General features: G+C 33.1%; 1 protein-coding gene and 1 long non-coding RNA gene across 48 annotated transcripts in view; one reads left to right on the forward strand and one right to left on the reverse strand.

The window, feature by feature from the left end:
- The window catches only part of mapk10 (mitogen-activated protein kinase 10), a 135,019-nt gene that overhangs the window by 82,376 nt on the left and 26,424 nt on the right, over positions 1-26,219 (forward strand). For 32 of the 47 annotated variants that reach the window (XM_087300172.1, XM_087300176.1, XM_087300188.1 and 29 more), the window contains 5 exon segments: positions 1-73; positions 1,976-2,141; positions 4,378-4,449; positions 17,161-17,343; positions 24,443-24,567. The exon segment at positions 1-73 is cut by the window's left edge and continues 66 nt beyond it. In XM_087300172.1, coding sequence (XP_087156298.1) covers positions 1-73; positions 1,976-2,141; positions 4,378-4,449; positions 17,161-17,343; positions 24,443-24,567 — 619 coding nt within the window. 47 annotated transcript variants of the gene reach the window in all.
- The window catches only part of LOC147831840 (uncharacterized), a 68,896-nt gene that overhangs the window by 23,365 nt on the left and 19,312 nt on the right, over positions 1-26,219 (reverse strand). The window contains exons 2-3 of the long non-coding RNA XR_015520061.1: positions 24,652-24,742; positions 1-88 (exon numbers count right to left, since the gene is read on the reverse strand). The exon at positions 1-88 is cut by the window's left edge and continues 62 nt beyond it. This is a non-coding gene — a long non-coding RNA (uncharacterized LOC147831840). The remainder of the gene's footprint in view (positions 89-24,651; positions 24,743-26,219) is intronic.

Raw genomic sequence — 26,219 nt, forward strand, 5'->3', positions numbered from 1 at the left:
GAGAATGTCCTACCTTCTCTACCAGATGCTGTGTGGAATCAAACACCTGCATTCAGCTGGCATTATCCACAGGGTGAGAGAGATATACCTGCACATATACAGTTAAAGTCAAAATTATTAGCCCTTTTTTTTTTTTCAAATATTTCTAAAATGATGTTTCACAGAGCAAGGAAATTTGCATAGTATTTTCTATATTTTTTTCTGGACAAAGTCTTGTTTGTTTTATTTCAGCTAGAGTAAAAGCAGTTTTTAATTTTTTAAAACTATTTTAAGGTCAGTATTATAAGCCCCCTTAAGCAATAATTTTGTTAGATTGTCTAATGAACATTGAACAAACATTGTTATACAATGGCTTGCCTAACTACCCTAACTTGCCTTATTAACCTAGTTAGGTCTTTAAATGTCACTTTAAGCTGTATAGAAGTGTCTTGAAAAACATCTAGATATTATTTACAGTCATCATGGCAAATATAAAATAAATAAGTTATTAGAAATTAGTTCTTAATACTATTAGGTTTAGAAACGTGCTTAACTTCTTTCCGTTAAACAGAAACTGGGAAAAAAATATATACAGGAGGGCTAATAATTCTGACTTTAACTGTACATACAAATACAGAGTGGAGATCAGAATTATTTGAAGCGCTGCATGTTGCAGAAGACTTCCCCCAGTGGAGAAAAAATCATGTACAACGTCACAAGACGGCAAAATTGTGCCATGTGTCTGCCTCTTATTGTTTTTTTTTTTTTTTAAATATTGCATTTAAGATATTTTATAATGTGCTGTAAGGTGGTCGCACACCGGATGCACTGCTCAGCACCGCGCACATGACAGTTGGAAGTATCGTACACCAGACATGAACATTCGAATGTAATTTAATATTAAACAATTCACATGGCGCTTTAAGGCTCAGCAGAAATATGAACACTTGCGGCGTCTGTGTGCTTACACTAATATAAATCTATGTTTAGAATTTTAAAATGTATAATGTTGCGTGGCGCATCGTTGATCTGCGCATTTGGTGTGTGACCCCTTTCAGAGTTTGTAACTCAGAAAATATAGGAATGCACAAAAATGGAAAACCAAAAAACGCACTTGACCACAAACCAAAGATGAATTTTAAAACGCTTTGTAATAATTACTTACTATTTCATTAAATAATACAATTTAAGACTTTTTATGTTTAACACAACAACATAGAATATACTAACTAGTCAAAAAAACACTGGTTAATAATATAAGCACATTTTACTGACAGTGAACGAGTCGAGAGGCTTCATTTTTTTTTTACCAGCGCTGCCATGACAGAACAGTAGCACTATTGCCAGCAGCAGGGATAACATGGAATATGGATATGTCTTAACTGCGTTATTTAGGCGACCTTTGTTTTTTCGTAAGCATGTGCAGTTTATGCATAGATAAGTATAGTTCATGAACAAAATATCAACATAGCAAAATAGATACTTTGAACTATTTGCTGCTAATGCACTTTAGTCGACGCAGCAAAAAACTGGCTTTTGTATGTCCAAATAAAATGAATGGGTTTCATAGCGCATCGCTTTCTATGTTCAGTGTGAAAGCCGCTTCCCTCTGTGCAATGACTACAGCTGAAGAGAGTGAAACCAGTGCACTGAACATTCTTGTGCCCATTTTTCTTTTTTCTTTTCTGAAAACTAAAGCTACTTTAGGTCGATAATTTTCAGATTCAACATTTGGTGCATCCCTAATAAAATATAGTAAAATTGCTTAAATCTAAAATTGCTGATAACCCTTTATAGAAATAAGCAGTAACCTCAGAATTTGGAGAATTGTACTGTGGGTTCTTTAATTTTGCTCTCCACTATTGGTGAAATCAGTAGAACTTAAAGGAATCGTTCACCCAAAATAAGAATCCACCATGACTTAATTCATCATTATTCATAATTTTTCACCACAGTCTTGCTCTAAATTTCCTTGTTTGTTATTTATCCCATTAAGGATTTGAAACCTAGCAATATTGTGGTGAAATCCGACTGCACGCTGAAGATTTTGGATTTCGGCTTGGCAAGAACTGCTGGAACTAGTTTTATGATGACCCCCTATGTGGTGACGCGGTACTACAGGGCCCCGGAGGTCATTCTGGGCATGGGCTACAAGGAGAACGGTAAACCAAGCATATAGGAGATTGATCAACACTTTCAAATAACATTACACTTTCGAATAACAATACACTACTGAGCCTTGTTTACACCTTTTTCTTATTCTTTAAGCATAAATTCTTTAAGGGGGGGTTCAAATCAGGACTGGTTAAGTTTTGTTTAAAAATTGTTACCATAAGCGATGTTATTGTCATTTTGAGATCATTTTATCATTTACACTGATTATATACAATGATAATATAACATTGCAAAAAGCCATAAACTTTAACTTTAAAATACTTAACGTTATTAAGGTTATTTAGATTCTATAATTTTATGTTAAAAAGTTCAATCCTATAATATATACTATTAATGTTCCATCACGTAAATATCCAAATATTAACTTTGACACTAATGAGGTAGAATGTAAATGTCATTGTAAAATGGCTTTAACGTTATTTGTAAATATATATTGCACAAAAAAAAAAGATACAATGTACATGTACAAATATTACACAATAAGTTAATATATTGATTATTGTGACAGGCCTAACTGTTGTTGTTTTTTTTCAGTCATTTTTTTTAGGCTTTAAAAGCAAATTTAAATCTGGTCTGGTTAGCTTGTGTCAGAAACACAATCTGTAATGTCAATTATTTGATCGATAGGTGAATATTTGAGTGTTCACCCATATACAAGTTAACTCTATGAAAGCAGTTCTATCAAAGGCATTTTCTACTACCTCTGGATGTGGAAGCTCATACTATTTCAGCCCTGTATTAAGCAGTTTTGCATCTTAATACCAGGTAAAAAAAATCTAAATAAAAGGTTAATATACATCTAATTAGTATTTTGCATAAAGCAGTATGTTTTATGCAAACAATATAGTACACAATTATGTAGTCAAGTGTCCTCACCGAATGGCACATTTAATTCAGAAAAATCCTAATTTTGAAAGTAAATTTGGCTATTTTGGATCATGTTTGGATTTTGAATCATGGTCTGCACGAAAACGTCCAGCCTTTTTAACATAATATTCATATAATAAGATAATTCATAACTAACTATTGGTAATGTCTGCGTAATTTTCATAACCAGAGCTTATTAACTTCCTATTTCATTAGGAAAAAATGGATAACAAAAAATAAACTTGTTCAACACCAACATGTATATATTTAACCCTCCTGTTGTCTTAAAAGTTTGTGTACCTGTACATCATTTCCCCTTTGGACCAAAGAGTTTTTAGCAAGACAGTATTTGTAAAAGTTTCTTACAAGCAGATTCTTATTGTGTGTGTGTGTAGGGGTGAGTGCATGGGAGTTGCGCCAACCTGATTTTACCAAGTAGGACATGTTCCTGGATTAACATCCATGTTGATCCTGTAACAACATTCCAATCAGCCAATCAGAATTAAGGGATATGTTTACCGTTTATGTTAAGCTTAGACTTACGGTTAGGTTTATGCACCTCTGTATGAATGCTATCCAAATATTATTCCCCTCTGATTTTGAGAATGATTTACAGTTATGGTTGGGTTTAGGGGTGAATAGAGATGGATTACATTTTCTAACAAAAGTGATGTTCCACGATGTTAATCCAGGACCGCATCATATTGGCAAAATCAGGACATACATGGGAGGTGTTAGTGTTGGAGTGTGCATGTGTGTCCCACTAGTTCTTATGGTGTAAAATGATTTTATAGCTGGTGTTGGTTTTATTCAACCGTTGTACACAAAATGTGTACAGCCTTCACGAAAATATGAAAACACATTTCTTTTTATTATTATTTTTGGGGTAATTTTAGAAAAAGTCACCAAACTTCAACACATTAAAACATTGTTTATGGGTTATTTCTGCTGTTAAAATACTGCACGGATCATTTTTTGACGCATAAGTCAATAGGAGGGTTAAATATTTACTGTAGTACAAATAAAGTTTTAGATTTTAAGCATTAATGATTACATTTTGTGCTAACCTGCTACTAGCGTGCTAAAATACTAACATATTTCACTGCTAGAACTCATTAAAAAGCTAAATAATTGTGTGTAGAGGTCAGGCTATGGATTTCCTTCCGGAGGTCTGTTTTGATCTGAGCAGTTGTGGAATAATGCTTTTGTCTAATTACATGTGTGGCAGATAGAATTAGCCAAAGTGATACAGCTCACGTAGGTCTTTCTCTCTCTCCATCACTGATGACTGTTTGTGCTAACGCTAACCTCTCATTTTCTTTCCTTTTACTCTCCGTCATGCTTCTATGCCTGCAGTGGATATTTGGTCAGTTGGTTGCATCATGGGAGAAATGGTGCGCCACAAAATCCTATTCCCCGGCAGGGACTGTATCCTTCATCAATCGCTCCAAACTAATCTTGACTAATATGGCATAAATGATACAAGCCAATGAGAAATTAGCATCAAGTATGAGAGAAAGTTATCAAAATCAGCATCAAGTATAGAGTGAAGATACTAAAACGTCAGTATTTGGATAAATAAACGGATGTGCATCTGTGAGAGACTTTTTAAATTACTTTTAACTTATTTTATTTACAATATTAGGGCGACACAGTGGCGCAGTAGGAAGTGCTGTCGCACAGCAAGAAGGACGCTGGTTCGAGCCTGGCTGGGTCAGTTGGCGTTTCTGTGTGGAGTTTGCATGTTCTCCCTGCGTTCACGTGGGTTTCCTCCGGGTGTTCCAGTTTCCCCCACAGTCCAAAGACATGTACAGGTGAATTGGGTATAGGCTAAATTGTTCGTAGTGTATGAGTGTGAATGAGTGTGTATGGATGTTTCCCAAAAATGGGTTGCAGCTGGAAGGGCATCCGCTGTGTAAAAACATATGCTAGATAAGTTGACTGTTCATTGCGCTGTGGCAAAAATTCTGTATGAATATGAAATAAATTCTGTAGAATTTTTAATTTAATTTAATTTAATTATTATATTTATTTATTTATTTTTTTTCTGTCCACAAAAATAGTGGGTTTTTAATTATATTAAATTTTAATGTTTACATGTTTATAGATACAGAAGTAAATAATTACTTATACATTTTATTTTTATATTTTTTACAGTGAAATATGGAAGAGATTTTTTTTTTACAAAACAGTATAGTTTATATGACTATATATGAGCATATCAGGGTTTCTGCAAGTTTCACCAAGTTAAATTTAAGACTTTTTAAGACCATTATAAATTAAACTTTAGACTACAGGGCTAAATGCAAAGGTTTTTTTTTTTTCTCTCGAATATCCCAGTGAGAAAAGATTTTCACTTGCTCTATCAAAAAATTATTAAAAACTAATACATTTAATAATACAATAATAGTAATTTTTGTTTAAATATTTTTTTATTAACTTTTAAATATATCCATTTACAAGCCCTATAACCCTTACCAAGAATAGAACAAAACAAAGCTATCAGTTACTTCAGTCTACAATAATAATAATTGAATAATAAAACATTTAGGTCAGGTCAGTATCCTGAGCAGTAAATAAAAGAATAACTTTTATGCAAATATTATTGAAAGTAATTAATGCTATTTTTAAATAAAAAGTTAAAAGTTTTGTTGAGATTGTTGTTGATTGTATGGGTTTTCAGGGCCAGATTGGGTAGCTATACATGAACAAAAAAATAAGACCTGAAGAAGATTCAGGACCAACAACACAACATTTTTAGTAGATTTTAGATTTTAGAATAGATTAAGTAGTTAAGACCTAAAATGTAGCTTTTGAGACTTAAGACATTTTAAGACTCTGCGGATATCCTGGTAGCTGATCATTTATCTTTCATTCGTTTATTCATTTTCTTGTCGGCTTAGTCACTTTATTAATCCGGGGTCGCCACAGCGGAATGAATCGCCAACTTATCCAGCAAGTTTTTACGCAGCGGATGCCCTTCCAGCCGCAACCCATTTCTGGGAAACATCCACACACACATTCACACACACACTCATACACTACGGACAATTTAGCCTACCCAATTCACCTGTACCGCATGTCTTTAGACTGTGGGGGAAACCGGAGCACCCGGAGGAAACCCACGCGAAGGCAGGGAGAACATGCAAACTCCACACAGAAACGCCAACTGAGCCGAGGTTCGAACCAGCGACCCATTGACTTTCTCGCTGTGGAGCGAAAGCACTACTGCGCCACTGCCTCGCCCCTAATTTATCTTTTATAGTCATTTTATATTTAATTAATTTTATTTATACTAATTTATAATTTTTTTATTAGATTTTATTTGTAGAATTGTTTTATAATTATTTTGTACAGTTATTAATAATGAAAATAAATGCACAACAAAATAAAGAAATATATTTTGCATCTCATATCAATTCTTTTCAGGATTTTGCAGTCCACGACACTTGACCTGACCAGAGTTCATCTGTTCAAGCATAACTAATCGACTAGGCTGTAGTTCTCTAACCCGCAGGCTTCATTTGGCTTCTTTCTCGTTTTTTAGGTGCTATTTAAACATCCAAATGTTGTTTCAATCTCTTATTGTCACTTTCATTCCCTTCAGTCCTCTGAATATTGAAGATGTTGTTCATTAAGATGTTGTGGGATCACTGTCTGATGAGTTTGATGTCAAGCTCCGGTGCTTTCTCCTTACCGCGGTGTAGTTATTCCTTCTATAATAGGACGCGGGTCTCTTTTAATTGGCATTTAGAGACAGTAAAACAAGTGATATAATGATTCAGTCACAATCGCCCTCTCTCCAGTTACTCATTACTTTGAACTTCACTTCTCTGATGCTAATGAAACCTAGAGAGTTAAATAACAGTTATAGACAAGTTAGTCACTGGCAAACAGTGCTTGTTTTCTGCTCTCCAAACTGCAATTAAGGTATTGATCCTGTAGACCAAGCCTGGCTTATTTGGCTCTTTTTACAAACTCATTAACACATGCTTAAATTGACTTCACTATGCTGTTGATACCTCTAGTCTTTGAGGCTCTGGCTCTGTTTTTTACTAAAGCTGTTTTAAAAATGCCCTTATTATGCTGTGTTTAAGATTCCTAGTCACCTACAATATGTTTTCAATCCATAAAAGCTCAAGAAGCACTTGATTTTCTCATATTATACACTGCAGTATCAGCTCTTTTCTCGCAATGTCTGAAATGGTTACTACATCGATTAGGGCAGAATCTGAATTCATTTACTATTCCCTAGTCGAAACTAGACAGAAATTCATTTGCCGCACAAACTCTCAAAGGGCATTATGGGTTTTCTCTAGCTGTTGAATGTACATAGGATGTACACTTGTTATTGTGGTGCATTGTGGGATTGATTGAGTTCACTTCAAAACGTCCACTATGGTTTCAGACTCCACTACAAATGGCTGCTGCTTTAAATAGTGCACTCCTACCCTATACTGGGTATAGGGGAGGGGTTCTCAAACTTGGTCCTGCTAATAATGATGACATTATACAAAAGCAAATTGTTATGAATGAACTAAAAAAAGCCTCCCGAGATGAAGAAGGCATAAAAGCAGTGGTTTGTCATATTTATGTAGGCTAGAAAATAATATGTTTTGTAATATTTTAATCCTTTATATTTGTATTTTGTATATATATTCTTATTATATCCTATCTATATCCTTAATATTAAAATTTTTTCATATGTAAAGATATTTGTTTATTGCTCTACATCTTTTGTGTATTAAGCAGTGTGTAAGCGAGGAGTTTAGACCGGGTTTGTTTTGGTCTATTGAATAATCTATTATAGTTTCTCAAAATAGCAACGTGCCAGCAATGCGCCTCAGAACGCCTTCCTTTGTAGACCAGAACGCCTATGGGCGCACATATGAGCGCAAATGCATTTGCTATTTAAACAGCGTGGCGCAACGCCTCAAAAAGACTCTTGCGCCACATTGCGCGAGGTGTATGATAGGGCCCTTTAACTCACATGAACTATTCAAGCATTATTTTAAAAGGTTACTAATGACATTTTAGTGAGGGTATTCTGTAAATCACAAACAAAATGTATGATTTTGCATCCAGATACTATTGTAACAGGGTGAACTTCAAGAATATTACAAACATATTAATTTTGTTTGCATTCAGTTTTGTGCCTGCTACATATACATCTTTGGCTTTGGCACAAGAAATGTCCCCTTAATGTCTTTTCGATCATATCACATTCTGCCAACCTGCTTTAGATTATTTTAACACAGAGGGCTCCAATCTCCTTCTTTAATAATAAATTGGAATATTTAACGCATGAATATGAAGGATCGCATTATCTCACTGGACCAGAGCGGGTTCATAAGTGAAGTGAAGTGAGCGACTCTTTGATGGATAATCTTTAAAATATGTCACATTCAATTTCCTCAGTCAGTGCTCTTATAAATCTGTCGAGCCGCTTGGCTAGATAGCATTTTCAATAATCATAGGTAGAAGCCAAAATGTAGATAGCATAATTCATATACATTTAGAAATCACTGCCAGTACGCATGTATGCATTACCAAGAAAAACTTGAACATGCATTGAAACCAGCTTTGTGAAAACCGGCAGAAGAGTCCTTGCAGTTGCTAATAATAAATATTAACATATTAATAATAGAACAACTACTAGAATAAATGAAATCAAGCCTCTGGCTTTCTAAGTAGTGTTATAATTCAGATATTTAAAAAAAAAAACAGTGTATGTCACTTCACAGTATGTGGTGTATGGAGTGTCTGTTCGTATGGTGTGTATGTCTGTGTGTCATGTAATGCTGATCGTATGTTGTGTGTGTGGTGCAGTGGACATGTGGTCTGTAGGCTGTATCTTTGGGGAAGTTATAAGAGGAACTGTGCTGTTTCCAGGGACAGATCGTATCCTTCCCTTCTGTCTGTTCTCCACTTCTCACTGCTGTCTCTTTTCATAGTTTACTTGCCAACTTTGAGAGTATGAATGTGTTTGTATATGTAAAATACAGAAAATATGTCATATAAAAATATCTATTCCTCCATCCATCTAGAGTATCTATCTATCTATCTATCTATCTATCTATCTATCTATCTATCTATCTATCTATCTATCTATCTATCTATCTATCTATCTATCTATCTATCTATCTATCTATCTATCTATCTATCTATCTATCTATCTATCTATCTATCTATCTATCTATCTATCGAAAATTTATATCTTTATCCATTTCTCAGTGAATATAGATCATATATTTTGGTGCATTTGAACAAAACAGATTAAGCCGATACATTTAATAAAATAATGTTTTAGTCACCGACCACCTTTGAAAATAGCAAGATAATACATTTAAATTCATGTGAAATATTGGATTAAAAAAATTACAAAGACAATATTTCAACAAAACGTTTTTTTGTTTCTCTTGAATTTTCCTGTTTTAAATCCATCACATAAATAACTTGGTAGTTTGAACCTACATTGTATCAAATAACATGAATTTTAGGGCTGCACGATCATCCCTAAAGTACAAATGAAATCAAAACTAACCATATTGATTTTGTTAGCTCACACAGCTAGTGTTCTGGTGAACTATTCATCTCTGCGTGTTATTAAGAAAACAATAAGGTCAAATTAGGTCTGTCTGAGGTATTGGGTGTGGCAAACATACTTAACCCCCAACTATCAGTTTTGACAAACAAACAGAAATAGTAAAGAGGAGGTCTTTGTCATGTTGTAATAACATTTCTGAAACCATTTTCCCGATCTCTGGTAATGAAATGCCTACTTTACTAAATTCAATCAGCTCGCAGTAGAAAAACAAGCCACGCCCACAGTTTTCTCATTTAATATTCCATTTCTCTAGAAACGGTTGCTTCTTCCGGTTCATGTGGATTTTAATTATCAGAGTGTTTTAATAAGTCTTCTTAGGATTCTTGCTCTAAATATGACTGACAATATACTTTAGTTTTTGTTCACATTCTCTGTTTGATCCCAAGCTTGGGTCAAATAAAAACAAACCCAGCTGTTGGATTAGGAATCAAATCTAAAATTGAGAACTTTAAAGGGTTAGTAAGAAAATTATGTTATTAATTACTCACCCTCATGATGTTTTAGTCTCTTGAAACTTTGTTCATGATTGGAACACAAATTAAGATATTTTAGATGAAATCCTGGAGCTCTCTGACCAGTCATTGACAGCAAAAGCTCTAAGACGAAATCTGAAAAAGGTATCGACATTTCATGAGACTTTACCATTTGAACTATAATTATACAAATCCTTTTGTGTTGTAAAAACAACTCAGGGCATCAAGTCAAGGCAAATTTCTACGGGTTGTACTTTATATTGCCATTAGAGTTGTATTACCTGTACTAAATGCAAACCATAATCAAACGCAGAAGATATAGTTGTTATTGATGCACAATTTTGCTAATGGAGTTTTTGTTTGATTACACCAAAACCACTGAATTCTTATGAAATGTTTTGTAGAGCTCTCAGATTTCATTTAAAATACCTCAATTTTTTTGTCCTGAAGATGAACAAAATGCCTCAGGGGTTTGGAATGACATAAGGATGAGTAATTAATAAAAGGATTTAAATGTCTAGGTGAACTAATCCTTTAACCCAATGGTTGGGTTAGATCAAATCCAACCTCAATTTTCCATGAACTATCTGACCGTTATTTTAAAGTGTTACCAATGCCATTTTTGGGAGGGTATTCTGTAAATCACAATTAAAATGTATGACATTGTTCAGAAAAATCTAAACAAAAAAATGCTAAATAGTACACATTTAAATATACAGCAATAACAGCTGTAGCCATACAGTAGCACTACATTAGAAAAAAAATCCTAAATCTGACAGAAACAGCCCAGTTTTTATTAGACTCACTATGTAACCTGATTTTGGAATCTATTTGGAGAGCTAAAGCCGCCAGGCAGCTGTTATTGTTTGGCTTCCTTCAACATCGTGTTGAGATTGAGCGAGATAGAACAAGAAAGAGAGATACGGGCTGGCTTTGTGTTTTTAGGAGACAGAAATGTCCCGTTCCTGCAGGATGACGTAATGTGCTCCTGACGGTCCTTTGAACCGGGACCCCCTTTGTGGGAATCATGGGAAGCCTGGTGAGCCAAAGCAGTCATGTGACTCCATGAGGAGAACCGGGCTCCATTTCCCCCCCTTCTGTTGCTAAGCAGCCATAGAGACGACTGTGAAGGTCTTCAGGATCCATTCAGTTCATCTGGATCAGAGCTAATGCTGGAAAACATTCTCTTAAACGCCAATAATAAAGAGCGCTGAATGCCAGCAGTCTCTCTCTCTATCTCTCGCTTGATACTCGTGCTTCTGCCCTCATTTCCCAGCGATACACTTTTGTGGTAATGATACGATTGAGAAGAGAAATGGCAAGGTGTGCACATCGGATTTATAAAATAAGATGAGTGTCAGTTTTATTAAAATCTATAATTAAAAACGTACTGGATTTTTTTATAAGGTATATGTTTGAGTGAAACGTTAATATTTGCTTTATTCTGTATGATAAAGGTCTGATGAAGGTTCCGATAAACAAATTTCGAATTAAAAGAAAGCGTTTCATACTCTAAAAGTGGTTATTTATAGCATTTTTATTTTCAGAAAATGACAAATCACCAAATATTTATTTAAGTGCTGGGCAACCGTTAATTGTGAACTTTTAGATCGCCTCCAAAACAAAAGCTTGTTTTGACTTAAAATATGAGTGCATACTTTGTATATTTATTATGTGTTATAATTATCAGCGAACCAACAGCTTTGGATTGCTAATGAACAACAAATCCGTCACATGGGCTACATTTACTGTCATGCACCACTTACATACACCTGTTTGTCCAATATCACACACCTAGACAGCTGCGGTTCATCCCTATTGATGACTAGAACTATATATATATACACAGTTGAAGTCAGAATTATTAGCGCCCCTGTTTATTTTTTTCCCGAATTTCTGTTTAATGGAGGGAAGATTGGTTTAGCACATTTCTAAGCATAATAGTTTTAGAAACCTATTTTTAATAACTGATTTATTTTATCTTGGCCATGATAACAGTAAATAATATTTTACTTGATATTTTTCAAGACACTTCTGTACATTTTAAGTGACATTTAAAGGCTTATCTAGGTTAATAAGGTGAACTAGGCAGGTTAGGGTAATTAGGCAAGTTATTGTATAAAAGATGGTTTGTTCTGTAGAATATAGAGAAAAGAATTTGGTTAAAGGGGCTAATAATTTTGTCCCAAAATTTAAAAAAAAAAAAACTGCTTTTATTCTAGCTGAAATGAAACAAATAAGACTTCCTCCAGAGGAAAAAATATTATCAGACATACTGTGAAAATGTCTCTGCTCTGTTTAACATCATTTGGGAAATATAAAAAAAAAAGATAAAAAAATCAAAAGGTGGCTAATAATTCTGACTCTCAATAAATAAATATATATATATATATATATATATATATATATATATATATATATATATATATATCAATCAGTTTGTTTCCCTTTTTGTTGATGGTTGTATTGTATTTTACAAGCCGAAGTGTAGTATGACGGATCCAAACGTCGCAGTTAACATATATTTATATATTTATTTGTATTAAAACAAAACAAAACTAGAACAAACCAGGGAACACTCGGCCTTCATAGTAGTAACGAAAACATAACCGACAACAAGAGGGGAAACAAACTCATCTATACCCTGCCGGCACAGGACGTCAATATGATGTTTTATTGATGTTATACCCCAACATCGTGGCGACGTTGGATTTTGTTTGGGAATGAAAAACGGGTTGACGTTAAAATCCAACGTCAGGCCGACATCACTATCCAACCTAAAATCAACCAAATATCAAAGTTTAATCATGTCACATCTTGACGTTGTGTGGACGTTTCCACAATGACATCTATCAGACGTTGGATTTTGGTCGCTTTCCAACACAAACTTAAATCAACCAAACATCAATGTAATTTGATGTCATTTTTGGACATCAAAGTAGCGTTGTCCTTAGACGTTGGCTAGATATTGATTTTTGTCACCTGACGTCATGACTAAAATCTAACCTAATATTAACGTCTTATGATGTTGTGTGCTTGCTGGGTAAAGTCCTAGTCAACAATGGGGATGAACTGCAGCTGTGTGTGTGTGATTTGTAGTTCATTAGCGATCCACAGTCGTTGGATCACCTATAAAAATATTTACGTATATATATATATATATATATATATATATATATATATATATATATATATATATATATATATATATATATATATACACATACACACACACATATATACACACACACACATAAATATATATATGAATATATATATATATATATATATATATATGAATATATATATATGAATATATATATATGAATATATATATATATATATATATATATATATATATATATATATATATATATATATATATATAAATCCATACATGCATATATATATAAAAATATATGTTTATGACACAAATTACAAATAAATTTCAATATCTATGTAACATTTTTAAAAAATAATCTTGTTTTTATGCATGTGTGTGAATAACATGTGCATAATGAATATATACACACACACACACACACACACACACACACATATATTACACAAACATATATTGTCAACACAAAGTTTTATTTTGGATAAGATGAATCGCGATTAATCTTTGCCCAGTAATAATATTTTTTTTAACTGTTCTTAAGTTAAAACATGGTGTTGTGTAGTCAAAACTAGTAAATTTGTGAAATAATTTGATTACTGATGTCCAAGTACACACAGTCACTTTCTCCCCTGTATGTGTGTGTGTTTGTGTGTGTGTGTGTGTGTGCGTTTGTGTGTTTTGACTCACGCGCACGTGCCCAAATTGACACTCCCATATCATCCCTGTTTTGCTTCACCGACACTCACCCCTAAACAGAGCTGGATACACCCACTTTCCTGACTTTTTCCAAAGTAGAGGTGTGTAAACACCCTGCTGAAACAAGGGGGTTCATGGCCCTTTAAATGTCTTTTGAAGGAGCAGTATCAACAGATATTAAGCAGACAGTCTACTAATACTCAATTGGACCATCAAAGTAAAGTGTTACCAAATATTTGATCAAAAATGACAGTGAAAATATTTTTCTTTATACGAAAGATATAAAACAAACTTATTTTCCTATTCATCAAAGAATCATGATTGGATCTAAAATATCTTAAAAATAATAGACAAATAAATTTCTGACACCGAAGTGGAATTGAAGCTGATAATTCAGCATTCATAAAACAATAAAATAAATTGCGTTTGAACACATATTTAAATAGATAGCAGTCCATTTAAATTACAATAATTTTATTATAAATATTATTGTTTTTACTGTATTTTAATGAACTAAATGCGGGCTTGTTGAGCATAAAAGACCAGCCTAGTATAAATAAAAAAATTGTCATTTAATAAAATGTTGTATATTATGTATATTATATATATCTATATAAAAAATCACTCATGATGTGTCATACAATCCAACTGGCACAGACTGTGGGCCGTTTTGTGATCACAGCACGTTCTCACACACCTCAATGTGTTTAATCGTGGTCAGTCATCTGTACGTCCATATCTGATCTTGTTTATATGGTCTACAGCCTGGTAATTGTTTGTTTGAATGACCTTGTCTGCACTTCTGCAAACACTTACAGCAGCAGTCACTGACTTGCTTGAAAGTTACATAAGAAAACATCTCACTCACAGAGAGAGAAGAGGATTGTTTGCTTGGCTTGATTGTTTGTTTACAGCCAGAGGCGATTAAGAATGCATGTGAATTATTAAAAGATAATAGCATGGACTGGAAGCCTAATAACAGTCAGGACTTCAGCTTGAGTCCCTAACCATTCATGAGCTCAGAGCTCACTATAGATCTCTACAAAAAGTAGATAAGGATGTCAATCTCAAACTTTAATCAATCAATCAATCAATCAATCAATCGATCTAATACTCAATCAGTCTTTCACCCAACCAATCAATCGATCATTCAGACAACCAATTAACTAATCAGTCATTCAGACAACCAACCAATCAATCAATCAACAAACACCCAATCAATCATTTATCCAACAAATCAATCAATAATTTAGACAAGCAATCAATTAGTTAGTTAGTTATTCAACTTACCAACCATCCAACCAATCAAATCAACAAACACTTAATCAGTCATTCAGCCAACCAATCAGTCAGTCAGTAACCCAGACAACCAATCAATCAAATCAATCAAGCAATCAATCGTTATACAATGTAGCAACCAATCAACCAACCAACCACTCAATTAATCAAACATTCACTCAATCAACAAATTACTCAATCAATCAGTCATTCAGACAACCAACCAACCAAACCCAAAATCAACCAATCACTCATTCAGCCATCCAACCAACCAACCAACCAACCAATCAACTAACACTTAATCAGTCATTCAGACATCCAATCGATCAGTAATTCAATCAATCAATCAATCAATCAATCAATCAATCAATCAGCCTCAAAATATGCATCTATTACTGGTGCTGTAAGGTCATATAATCAACAAAGAAAATGTCAATAAGAACAAAGCTTACTGATTGGCTGTCTAATCCTATTGTCACTTTATAATAACAAATAATGTAGAGTAGAGGTCTGCATGGGACTGTTTTTTTTTTTCTAAGGCTTGCTCCGGCAAGGTTTTATTCCGCACCCAAGCACTCCCGCTGTATATTCAGTCTTTGCACCATTATTAGTTGATCTCAGAAAAAATTGTGTTCGATTTTTTTGACTGGCTTCTGATGATTGACAGGCACCCTCTTATTAGTGTTGAGCTGAGGAAATGTAAATACGGACCTGCGTTCAAAAAATTTATTAGCGTTTAAGTGGGAAAAAAATTTTATAAATCAACAAGAAATCACAGATATACTGTTACAAAATAGCGTTGATAATGCTATTGTTAGACCGCCTGCTCTCGTTCAAACTACAGCAGAGTTACCAACCGCCACTACGTTTTATACGGAAATTCCACACCACAAGAAATCTTGTCGTGTCCCGCAGCTTCCACGATAGAGCCGCGGGAATACAGACCTCTAATGAAGAGTCTCTCTATGTTTAGGCTAAAACACTGGCTTGTTTATTTATGATTGTACTTTTAAGGTTTTTGTCATCTTTTATTTATTCTTTCTTTAATTTTGATTTCCAAAATTAATCCTCACTGCAATGATAACAAAGCTTGTTAACAAGTTTATAATGATTTATAAAGGACTTGTTTTGTGTTATTGTTTAGTTTCATTATTTGATCTCCATTTACAAGTAGGTTATTTAGCCCTACTTTGTCCACTTGCATTCTGCCCCCCTCGCAAAGGTTGTTACACAAAACAAATTTTGGTAATCTCCATCCCTTGCAGCAGTGGCACACATGGCGGTAATCATCTACTCTTGTAACTGAGTAAATTAACATATTTTCATATTGGGGGTGAACTATCCCTTTAATGTGTGACGTTTAATCGTGTGTATGCATGTGTGTGTGTGGATTGTAAGCTAGTTTTTGACTTTGAAATGAACTTTTAGAAGATTTCACTAATTCAAATGCATTATGAAAATGAGGACTGAAATACTAAGTAATACTATAAAATATGGTAATATTGGCTCTTGGATTGGGTGTCAGGAGAGTGTGTTTGAGTTTAATTGGAAGTCTTTTTTTTTTTTTAATAAAACTTGCTACTCAAGTATCATGAACATCCCTTTATATCTCATCTAGTTTGTACTGATTTGGTTTCTTTTGCATTTACTTACTACGAATGAAAGCTTTTCCTCCACTCTGCGTCTCATTATGAACCCTCCGAGTGTTTTAACCTCTCCAGATTTAGTGCTTATTATCCTGCAGTCGAAGTGTAATCAAACTTTATGTTATTACCGATGGCATTTTTAGGCTCACAGCACTTGCTTTTATGTTCATCTTGAGTAACCGTGTTAGAATAACCACATTATGTTGTTATCTTGTATTTTACACTCCATGTGAAAGTGAAATATTATACTTTATGTAATGCATAAACAGCCTGAGGGGCTGTACAGGTTTTTTTTTCCATGACTCCACCCACATTCAGACATCGACCAATGGAATAAGGTTATAGAGCAGCTGGGCACGCCCTCTCCTGAGTTTATGAAGAAGCTGCAGCCGACGGTGCGCAACTATGTGGAGAACAGGCCAAAATACGCCGGTCTGACCTTTCCCAAACTCTTCCCTGACTGCCTGTTCCCTGCAGACTCTGAGCACAACAAACTCAAAGGTATGTCACAGTCGGAGATATCGTGAATTTTTTGTATGTTTGTTTGTTTTCAACATTGAATTTCATGACATGAAGTTCACCAGTCATATTTCACCCCAAACTAAACCCAAATTAAATTTAAGTTTAATAAATAAATATTAATAAATAAATCATTTTAATAAGTAAAAACATTTTAATTTAAATAAAATTTCTACTGTACAACATGTCCCACCGTCTGTTCCAGTTGGATTGAATAACATATTATAATTTAATTTCTTTATCAATTTATTAATTTTTATTTACACTACACTCATATTACAACCAAATAATTGTTATTTATGTATTAACTATAACATCAAACATTTTATTTTATTTTAGTTAAGGTATACAGTTGAAGTCAAAACTATGACCCCTGCTATAAAATGTTTCCCAAGTGATGTTTAACACTGAGAAGATGTTTAGCACATTTTAAAATATATTAGCTAATTTATTTAATTTTTTCTTATTTATGTTTTGGCAAAATGACAGAGCAAAATATTTAAGTAATTATTTTGATAGTTAATATTGTTTATAGCTTAAAGTCCAATTTAGGTTAAGTTGGTTAACTATGCAAGTTACGGAAAAAGTTATTGGACAAGTTCCATGCATGGACATGTATGGGTTTATTCTGTATCTAATCGAAAACGATCATTTTTTAATATTGACCTTCAATTTCCTAACTGCTTTTATTCCAGGCAAACTAAAAGAAATAGTAGAGGGAAACATAATAAATAAATAAATAAATAAATAAATAAATAAATAAATAAAAATAAAACTATTTTTAAAAAAATAATAATAAAAAAACATTGTTTATCAAATATTTATTATTAATATATTAAATAATATTTACAATTAAGAAATAAGAAATCTTCCCCCCTCAGGAACAAAAAAAATATTGTACAAAATACTTGCTCTATTAAACATCACTACATAAATAATTGAAAAATAATACAGAACTTCACAGGAGGAATAATAATTCTGCTTCAACAGTACATTAGTTATTTGTATTAATCATACAGTACGCAAAGTTATATACAATAATAAATGCTGATATTATCTTAACTAATGTTACCATAGCTTATATTAAATGCTGAATGTCACACAAACTGTTGAAACTTCCCTCAAAAAATGTATTATTAAATAACGGTTTACTTGTTAATTTATTATAACCTTTGTACATGTATATGAAATGTTATGACTTGCTTTTTCACCAAAAAACTTCCTCCAACCTCATTTAACCCATATCCACATAAAAGTGCACTAATGTCACATCTTTGTATGACTTCAAATTACTACTAGGAGAATTAAATAAATAACCAAATATGGTGAAAGTTAATAACTTCCGTTTGATTCGTCGCTATTTATATTTGCATGTGTGCTGTTTTCATAGTTTGTCTGAAAGACTCAGGCAATTTTGCTGATTTGTAAGAGGTTTCATTAACTGTGCTGCAAGCAGTAGTTCTCCAGGGAAAGCGAAGGAGAATCCTCAGCCTTTGATATGTAAACAGTGTGCTGGATATTAATGATATGATGAATTTTCCATAATTTGAGGACAAGAGATACTGCTTATCTATCTATCTATCTATCTATCTATCTATCTATCTATCTATCTATCTATCTATCTATCTATCTATCTATCTATCTATCTATCTATCTATCTATCTATCTATCTATCTATCTATCTATCTATCTATCATGCTCAACATAATTGAGTACACCCCATTTAGAAAATGAATATTTATATCTATTTCTCTGTGAATATAGAGAAATACATTATTCGGTGCAATCTGCTGTAAACAGATTTATTAAACAGATATATTTATTAAAATAATACTTTAGTCATCGAACATCTTTAGAAATAGCAAGATTATTTAAATTCATGTGAAATATCGGGGGAAAAAATGAGAAACTACAACATGTCAACAATTATTGTTTCTCTTCTCTTGAATTTATTTAATGTTTTTCCCTAACATATCAATTTGGTTGTACTAATTCTGGACCGTCACAAGTTATTTTGTTAGATTAGCTCCCGATTTGGCTTCAGTACTGACTAATTTATCTATCCATTTTCTTTTTAAATTTTAGTTTCACTTTATTGTAGTTTTTGTGTACTTTATTTGACATGTTTTTATTTGCTGTCATTTCATTTCAAATAATTTGTTATATTTATTTATTTCAATCAATTGTTATTTCAATATTAGTTGGTATTTCAGTTTTGTTTTGTTGTAGCTTTGGTTTTATTTGACATCATTTCATATTGTCATTTTATTTTATGTCACCATTTCATAAATCCGTGTGCACACTGTTTCACAATTTGACATCAGTTTGCAATTTGGTTTATTTATTGATTCTGTTTTATTTTCTTTTTGTTGATTTTTTTTTCTATTTTATTTACATTATTTTGTCTTTTCCTTCTAACTTAAGTTTAAAATTAGTTTGAAATAAAATGTGTTTTATTGCAATTAGGCACAAGGCCATCTTTAATAACTTTTTACCTGCCATTTCATCTTTTTATTTTCTAATTTTATAAACTGATTTTAGTTTGCATTTCTGTTTTGTTTCAATACAGTAGTTCATCCCATTTTTATATAATGTTACTTCATATTTTATTACAAACTTTTTTTGACTATCTGTTTACTTCTGCATACACTCGTAACACTTTATAAATACTTGCACACTTTGAATCATTTATTTAGCCTTAGCAAATAGTTAACTAATAATTTATTGATTAATTAACTATTTGTCATTTAGAAGGGATTTAGAAAGCATCAAAAGTCCTCACTTTAGTATAGGTCACAAAACCGCATGAAGTGTGTGTTAATAAAGCATTTATAGACAACCTCAGTAACTATATGCCTGAATAAAAAGATATGAAGAGTTTAGATGCAAAAACCTCAACGCCGTCTGAATTTTTTATTTATTTATTTTTTAAATCAGGCTCCTGTGTGTCTGTTCATTAATATCTCTATTATGTCAAAAAATAAGTCTTTTTTTTTGGTCTTTAAAGTAAAATATCTCAACATAAATAAAGGAGGCTGAGGAAAATGTTCATTTTCAATGAATTTTTAGATGGCACTTAAAGGTTTTGGCATCTAAACTCTTCATACATAAATGTAAATTTTTTGAATAGTTTATTAATCATTTAACTACTCATTCTTAAATATCTTAAAAACCTGCAGCTACTCTTAAATAACTGCTTTGTAAATAAATAAATAATTCAATACTTAATTCAGTACTAAAAAAATAACATTAACAAAGTATAAAAACATAATCTTTAAGCGCATTATACATGTGCTTACATGTCAAGAATACAGCATTTGTAGTTATAAACTGCTTCCTTCATTCATTCATTTTCCTTCAGCCTAGTGCCTTATTTATCAGGAGTCGCCACAGCAGAATGAACCGCCAACTATTCCAGCATATATTTGACGCAGCAGATGCCCTTCCAGCCGCAACCCAGTACTGGAAAACATCCATACACACACACTCGTACACTACAGCTAATTTTGCTTACTCAATTCAGTTATAGCGTCTTTGGACTGGGGGAAACTGGAGCACCCAGGGTAAACCCATGTGAACATGGGGACAACATGCAAACTCTACATTGAAATGCCAACTGGGCCAGCCGCGACTTCCACCAGCGACCTTCTTGCTGTGAGGCGACCTGCTAACCGCCAAGCCGCTCTAAAAACTGCTTACTAATGTCTATTAATATAGAATTAATGCTTTACAACTGATTAATTAACTATTTGCTTAATTATTCATAGTGTGCAGTCATTACAGAGTGTTACCCGTACACTTAACCAATATAAATGCACAGATTTATGTTAATAGAACAAAAAATTGAGTGCTGTAGAGATTAGCGTCAGCCATTTTGAAGTGGTCCAGCAGAGAGAAAAAAAGAGAGAGAGAAGAGAGATGATGCTGAGAGAGCAGAGAGAAAGAGTCTGACTTTACCAGGCTATTTATAGAGCAAAACAGAAGAGCGAACAGAGGAGGAGGAGAAGAGAAGATAGGGAAGGAAAGGTGAGAGCTGGAGGAAACTGAGCACTGATGATTTCAGTGCCCTTGCAAAATAACAAACACACAGGATAAAATATAAAGACTGTGGCGTCTGAATTATTAGACATTTACATCCATTCTTAAATAAATAAATTGTATCAAGTTCAAACCAGGCTCATTGGAAATACAGTATGTGCTTCAAAACATACTTCAACATATGTCTGACTGCAATTTCTAGGTAAAATTCATGATATGGTTTTTTTTGTTGTAAATTTGGTCCATTTTCACACATCTGACATCATTTATTGTTGTAATTTTATGTTTTATGTATTTTATATTTTAATATGTTGCTATATTTCATAAATCTGTGTGCATATAGTATTTATTTCACAATTTGATATCCGTTTGTTCAGTTTCTGAATCCGTCAATTCAGTTTATTTTTTATTTTGTTTTATTTTCATTTTGTGGTTTCATTTTATTTTTTGATTTTATTTATATTTTTTATTTTGTCTTTATTTTATTTATATGTTTTATTTATATGTTATTTATATGACTGCAGTTATAGGTCAAATAAAAGCTACGGGAGTTGTTCCTTTGCACACTATTGATATTTACAAGAACATACTATCGAGGAATAACTGATTATTTCCATGCAGTTCTTTGCAAAGCACCAAATAAACACCACAAAACATCTTAACAATGTCTATGATTTGTTGCTTTACCTACCTATCTACACATGGACATCTTTTCTGTTGTGGTCAGTTTGCTTAGTCGCTTACACTGTACAGTGTTGTTCTTGTGATGCAAGAGTGTTGAGTGCTTGGGTTCAAGTATAGTGAATCATATTTCCACAAAAGAGAAAAATCAAGATAAAAATCAAGATAAAACCATGTACTGTAGTATGTAAAAGAAAGACGTGTTTCTGAAAATGTACAACAAAACATAAGTAATTTATTTCAAATTTGCAAAGATGTCAACAGGGCCCTCTAGTGGATTTGTTCATTGCAATGAAATGTACCCAAAGTAATGTATTATACATATTTTCAACGAGCCTAGTCTGTGATTGTGCATGCATATTAGTAGCCAAATTAACCAAATATTAGTAAAAACCTATCTATCTATCTATCTATCTATCTATCTATCTATCTATCTATCTATCTATCTATCTATCTATCTATCTATCTATCTATCTCAAAATAATTGAGTACACCCCATTTTGAAAATGAATATTTTTATTCATTTCTCAGTGAATAACGGTCATATATTTGATGCAATCTGCTCAAAACAGATTTATTAAATGGATATATTTATTAAAATAATATTTTAATCATGGAACATCTTTAGAAATACCAAGATTCTTGACCTTATTCTAAAATGCGGAAGTGCGCCTGTTTTTGCGATTGTTTTAGAACTTCTGATTCAGTCACCTATGGGAGAAATGACAAGGAATAATAAACGGCAGAAAACGGTCAAACTACTTGCTCTACAAACAAATGTTTGCATGACTATACAGACCAAGTAGAATATTATTATTAGAAAATATCAGTTTGCAACTGCAAAAACAGCGAAACGAGCAGTTTTTAATTTCTAAAAATGAATGGAAAAGAATGAGAGCGGAAGTCTTGAGCCAAAAAGATTCAAATGACTGCGCCCGCTCGTTGGCTAAGAATAAGGTGAATACATTTCAATTCATGTAAAATATTGGTGAAAAATGTATCCATTTTCTTTTTAAATTTCAGTTTCACTTTATTGTAGTTTGTCCATTTTATTTTACATCTTTTTTTTTCCTGTGATTTCGTTTCAAATAATTTGATGCATTTATTTATTTATTTATTTAAATTCAATTGTTATTTCAATATTTGTGATTTTAGTTAGTATTTCAGTTTTGTTGTAGCTTTGGTTTTATCTATCTATCTATCTATCTATCTATCTATCTATCTATCTATCTATCTATCTATCTATCTATCTATCTATCTATCTATCTATCTATCGGCCAAAAGTGCTTTTGAGCTTTAATTATTTTCCTTTTTGGATTCTCCACGGTACAGTAGAATTTGATATGTTCAATATGTAAAATGCAAGCTTCAATTGAAAACGTTTGCACTGCTCCACTTTTACATATTATGCGCAAAACATATAGCTCATATTCATATTTACATGTTTATTTGCCTTTTAGATTTTTATTTATTTGTATATTTTTTTTCATATGTATTAGTCTTTTCTGTAATTTTTGTAATTTATTCATGTCAAAAATATTTTTATGAAACAATGTGAAATAATTTTATGTATTTGTGAATTTAACACTCACTGAGCATAATAAGTTACAACAAAATTAGTTTAAAACAATTACACTTAAAATAATTTTGAAAACATTTCTAAGGTTTATTTGATTTTTCTTTATGTATTTTTTTTTATGAATCAATTTTTTTTATTTTTATTTAATTTTATATTCAAAATTGTTTTCTATTTATTCTTCCATATGTCATTTTTGTCAAGCACCAATTTACCAAGACACCTTTTTTCATAAATACACGCCTACAGTACAAAATTATTTGATATAGGTGTGTGATATTGCACTGAAAATACTTTTTAGGATTAATCATGCAGTCTGTGTAGATTTATTTGGTAATTGTAATACGTTTCCTTTCAACAGTTAATAAATAAACTACAATGACTGATTTCATGTGCTTGTATATGCAAAAACAAATAGTAAACAATGCAACTATATGCAATTTTCCTTTCTTTACTTTCCTTTCCTTACTTCATAAATGTAAAATGTTTTATATATTTTATCATGAAACACTGTATCATAGTAAAGCTCAAAGTGTCTTCGTTCCAATGATACCTAATTTTTGATTGTAGCTCACTGGAGTCAAGAACTGTTACTATTTAAAGTTAGATAGGTGTAAATCACCATAGTATAATGGTATAATGGCTAACAGAAGTTACTTCCATAATTCCCAAAAGGCATTAATAAGGCACTGGAAAACAATAGATAAAACTGAGTAATTGTGTCTAATGGATTACAATGTCCTCATTTTAGAAATGTGTGTGTGTGTTTTTTTTTTTTTTTTGCAGCGAGTCAGGCACGAGACTTGCTGTCAAAGATGCTGATCATTGATCCAGCGAAGCGAATATCAGTGGACGAGGCGCTTCAACACCCCTACATCAACGTGTGGTACGACCCGGCTGAGGTGGAGGCGGTGAGTTGATTCTCCATCAGCTTATAGTTAAAGAGTGAGCGCAGCATGACGCATGTTAACTGAGGCTTACAGTCGTACACTTACCAGAGTAATCAGTTTCTCCATTCATCTGTCCTGTGCTTTTCTGCATGGTTGGGCCAGTGGGGCCAATCATGAGCTTCTCCATCACTCACACCTGATTGGATAAGAGAGGGGAAAAATATATAGTTTTATTGTCACTTTAAAAATGTGAAATTAGCATCAATGTCAATCAATAATTCCCCTAAATGTACTCAGCTCTATCTATCTATCTATCTATCTATCTATCTATCTATCTATCTATCTATCTATCTATCTATCTATCTATCTATCTATCTATCTATCTAATCTATAGTGGGTATGTAAAGTACTCAGACCCCCTTACATTTTTCACTGTTATATTGCAGTCATTTGCTAAAATAATTTAAATTAATTTTACCCTCATTAATGAACACAGCACCCCATATTGACAGAAAAATACAGAATTGTTTGACATATAAACTCATTTGTGCAGATTTATTAAATAAAGAAAAGCTGAATTATCACATGGTCCTAAGTATTCAGACCCTTTGCAGTGACGCTCATATATTTATTTATTTATTTTATTTATCTTCTGGCCTTTTTGCCTTTATTAGATAGGACAGTATTGAGACAGGAAGCGAAGTGGGAGAGAGGGGGTAGGGTAGGGAAATGTCGAGCCGGGATTCGAACTCGCGACCCCCTGACGTGCTATTGCACCATATGGCAGCGTGCTAACCACTAGGCTGTTGCGCCGACGACGCTCATATATTTAACTCAGGTGCTTCCTATTTCTTCCGATCATACTTGGGATGGTACTACACCTTCATTTGAGTCCAGCTGTGTTTGATTATACTGACTGGACTTGATTAGGAAAGCCACACACATGTCTATGTAAGACCTACAGCTCATAATGCATGTCAGAGCTAATGAGAAACATGAGGTCAAAGGAACTGTCTGAAGAGCTCAGAGACAGAATTGTGGCAAGCCACAGATCTGGCCAAGGTTACAAAAAAATGTTCTGCTGCACTTAACGTTACCAAGAGCACAGTGGCCTCCATCCTGAAATGGAAGACGTTTGGGCTGCTACTGAGGGGAGAAGAGCCTTGGTGAGAGGTAAAAAAAAAAAAAAAAAAAGATTATGAAAGCCTGCATGAAGTTTGCTTAAAAAAAAAAAAAAAAAAAAAAAAAAAAAAAATACACCTGAAGGACTCCAAGGTGGTGAGAAATAGGATTCTCTGATCTGATGAAAACAAGGCACTGCTCATCACCTGTCCAATACAGCCCCAACAGTGAAGCATGGTGATGGCGGCATAACGCAGGACGACTGGTTATAATTGAGGGAAAGATGAATGTGGCCAAGGATCTCCTTGATGAAAACCTTCTCTATAGTGCTCAGGACCACAGACTGGGCCAAAGGTTTACCTTCCAACAAGACAATGACCCTAGTACAAGTACACTGCTAAAATAATAAAGAAGTGGCTTCACGACAACACTGTGACTCTTCTTGAATGGCCCAGCCAAAACCCTGATGTAAACCCAATTGGGCATTTTTTAAGAGACCTACAAATGGCTGTCCACCAATGTTTACAATCCAACCTGACAGAACTGGAGAG

This window comes from Danio rerio, chromosome 21 (genome assembly GCF_052040795.2).
Source record: "Danio rerio strain M-AB ecotype USA chromosome 21, GRCz13ab, whole genome shotgun sequence".
Taxonomy (NCBI): Eukaryota; Metazoa; Chordata; class Actinopteri; order Cypriniformes; family Danionidae; genus Danio; species Danio rerio.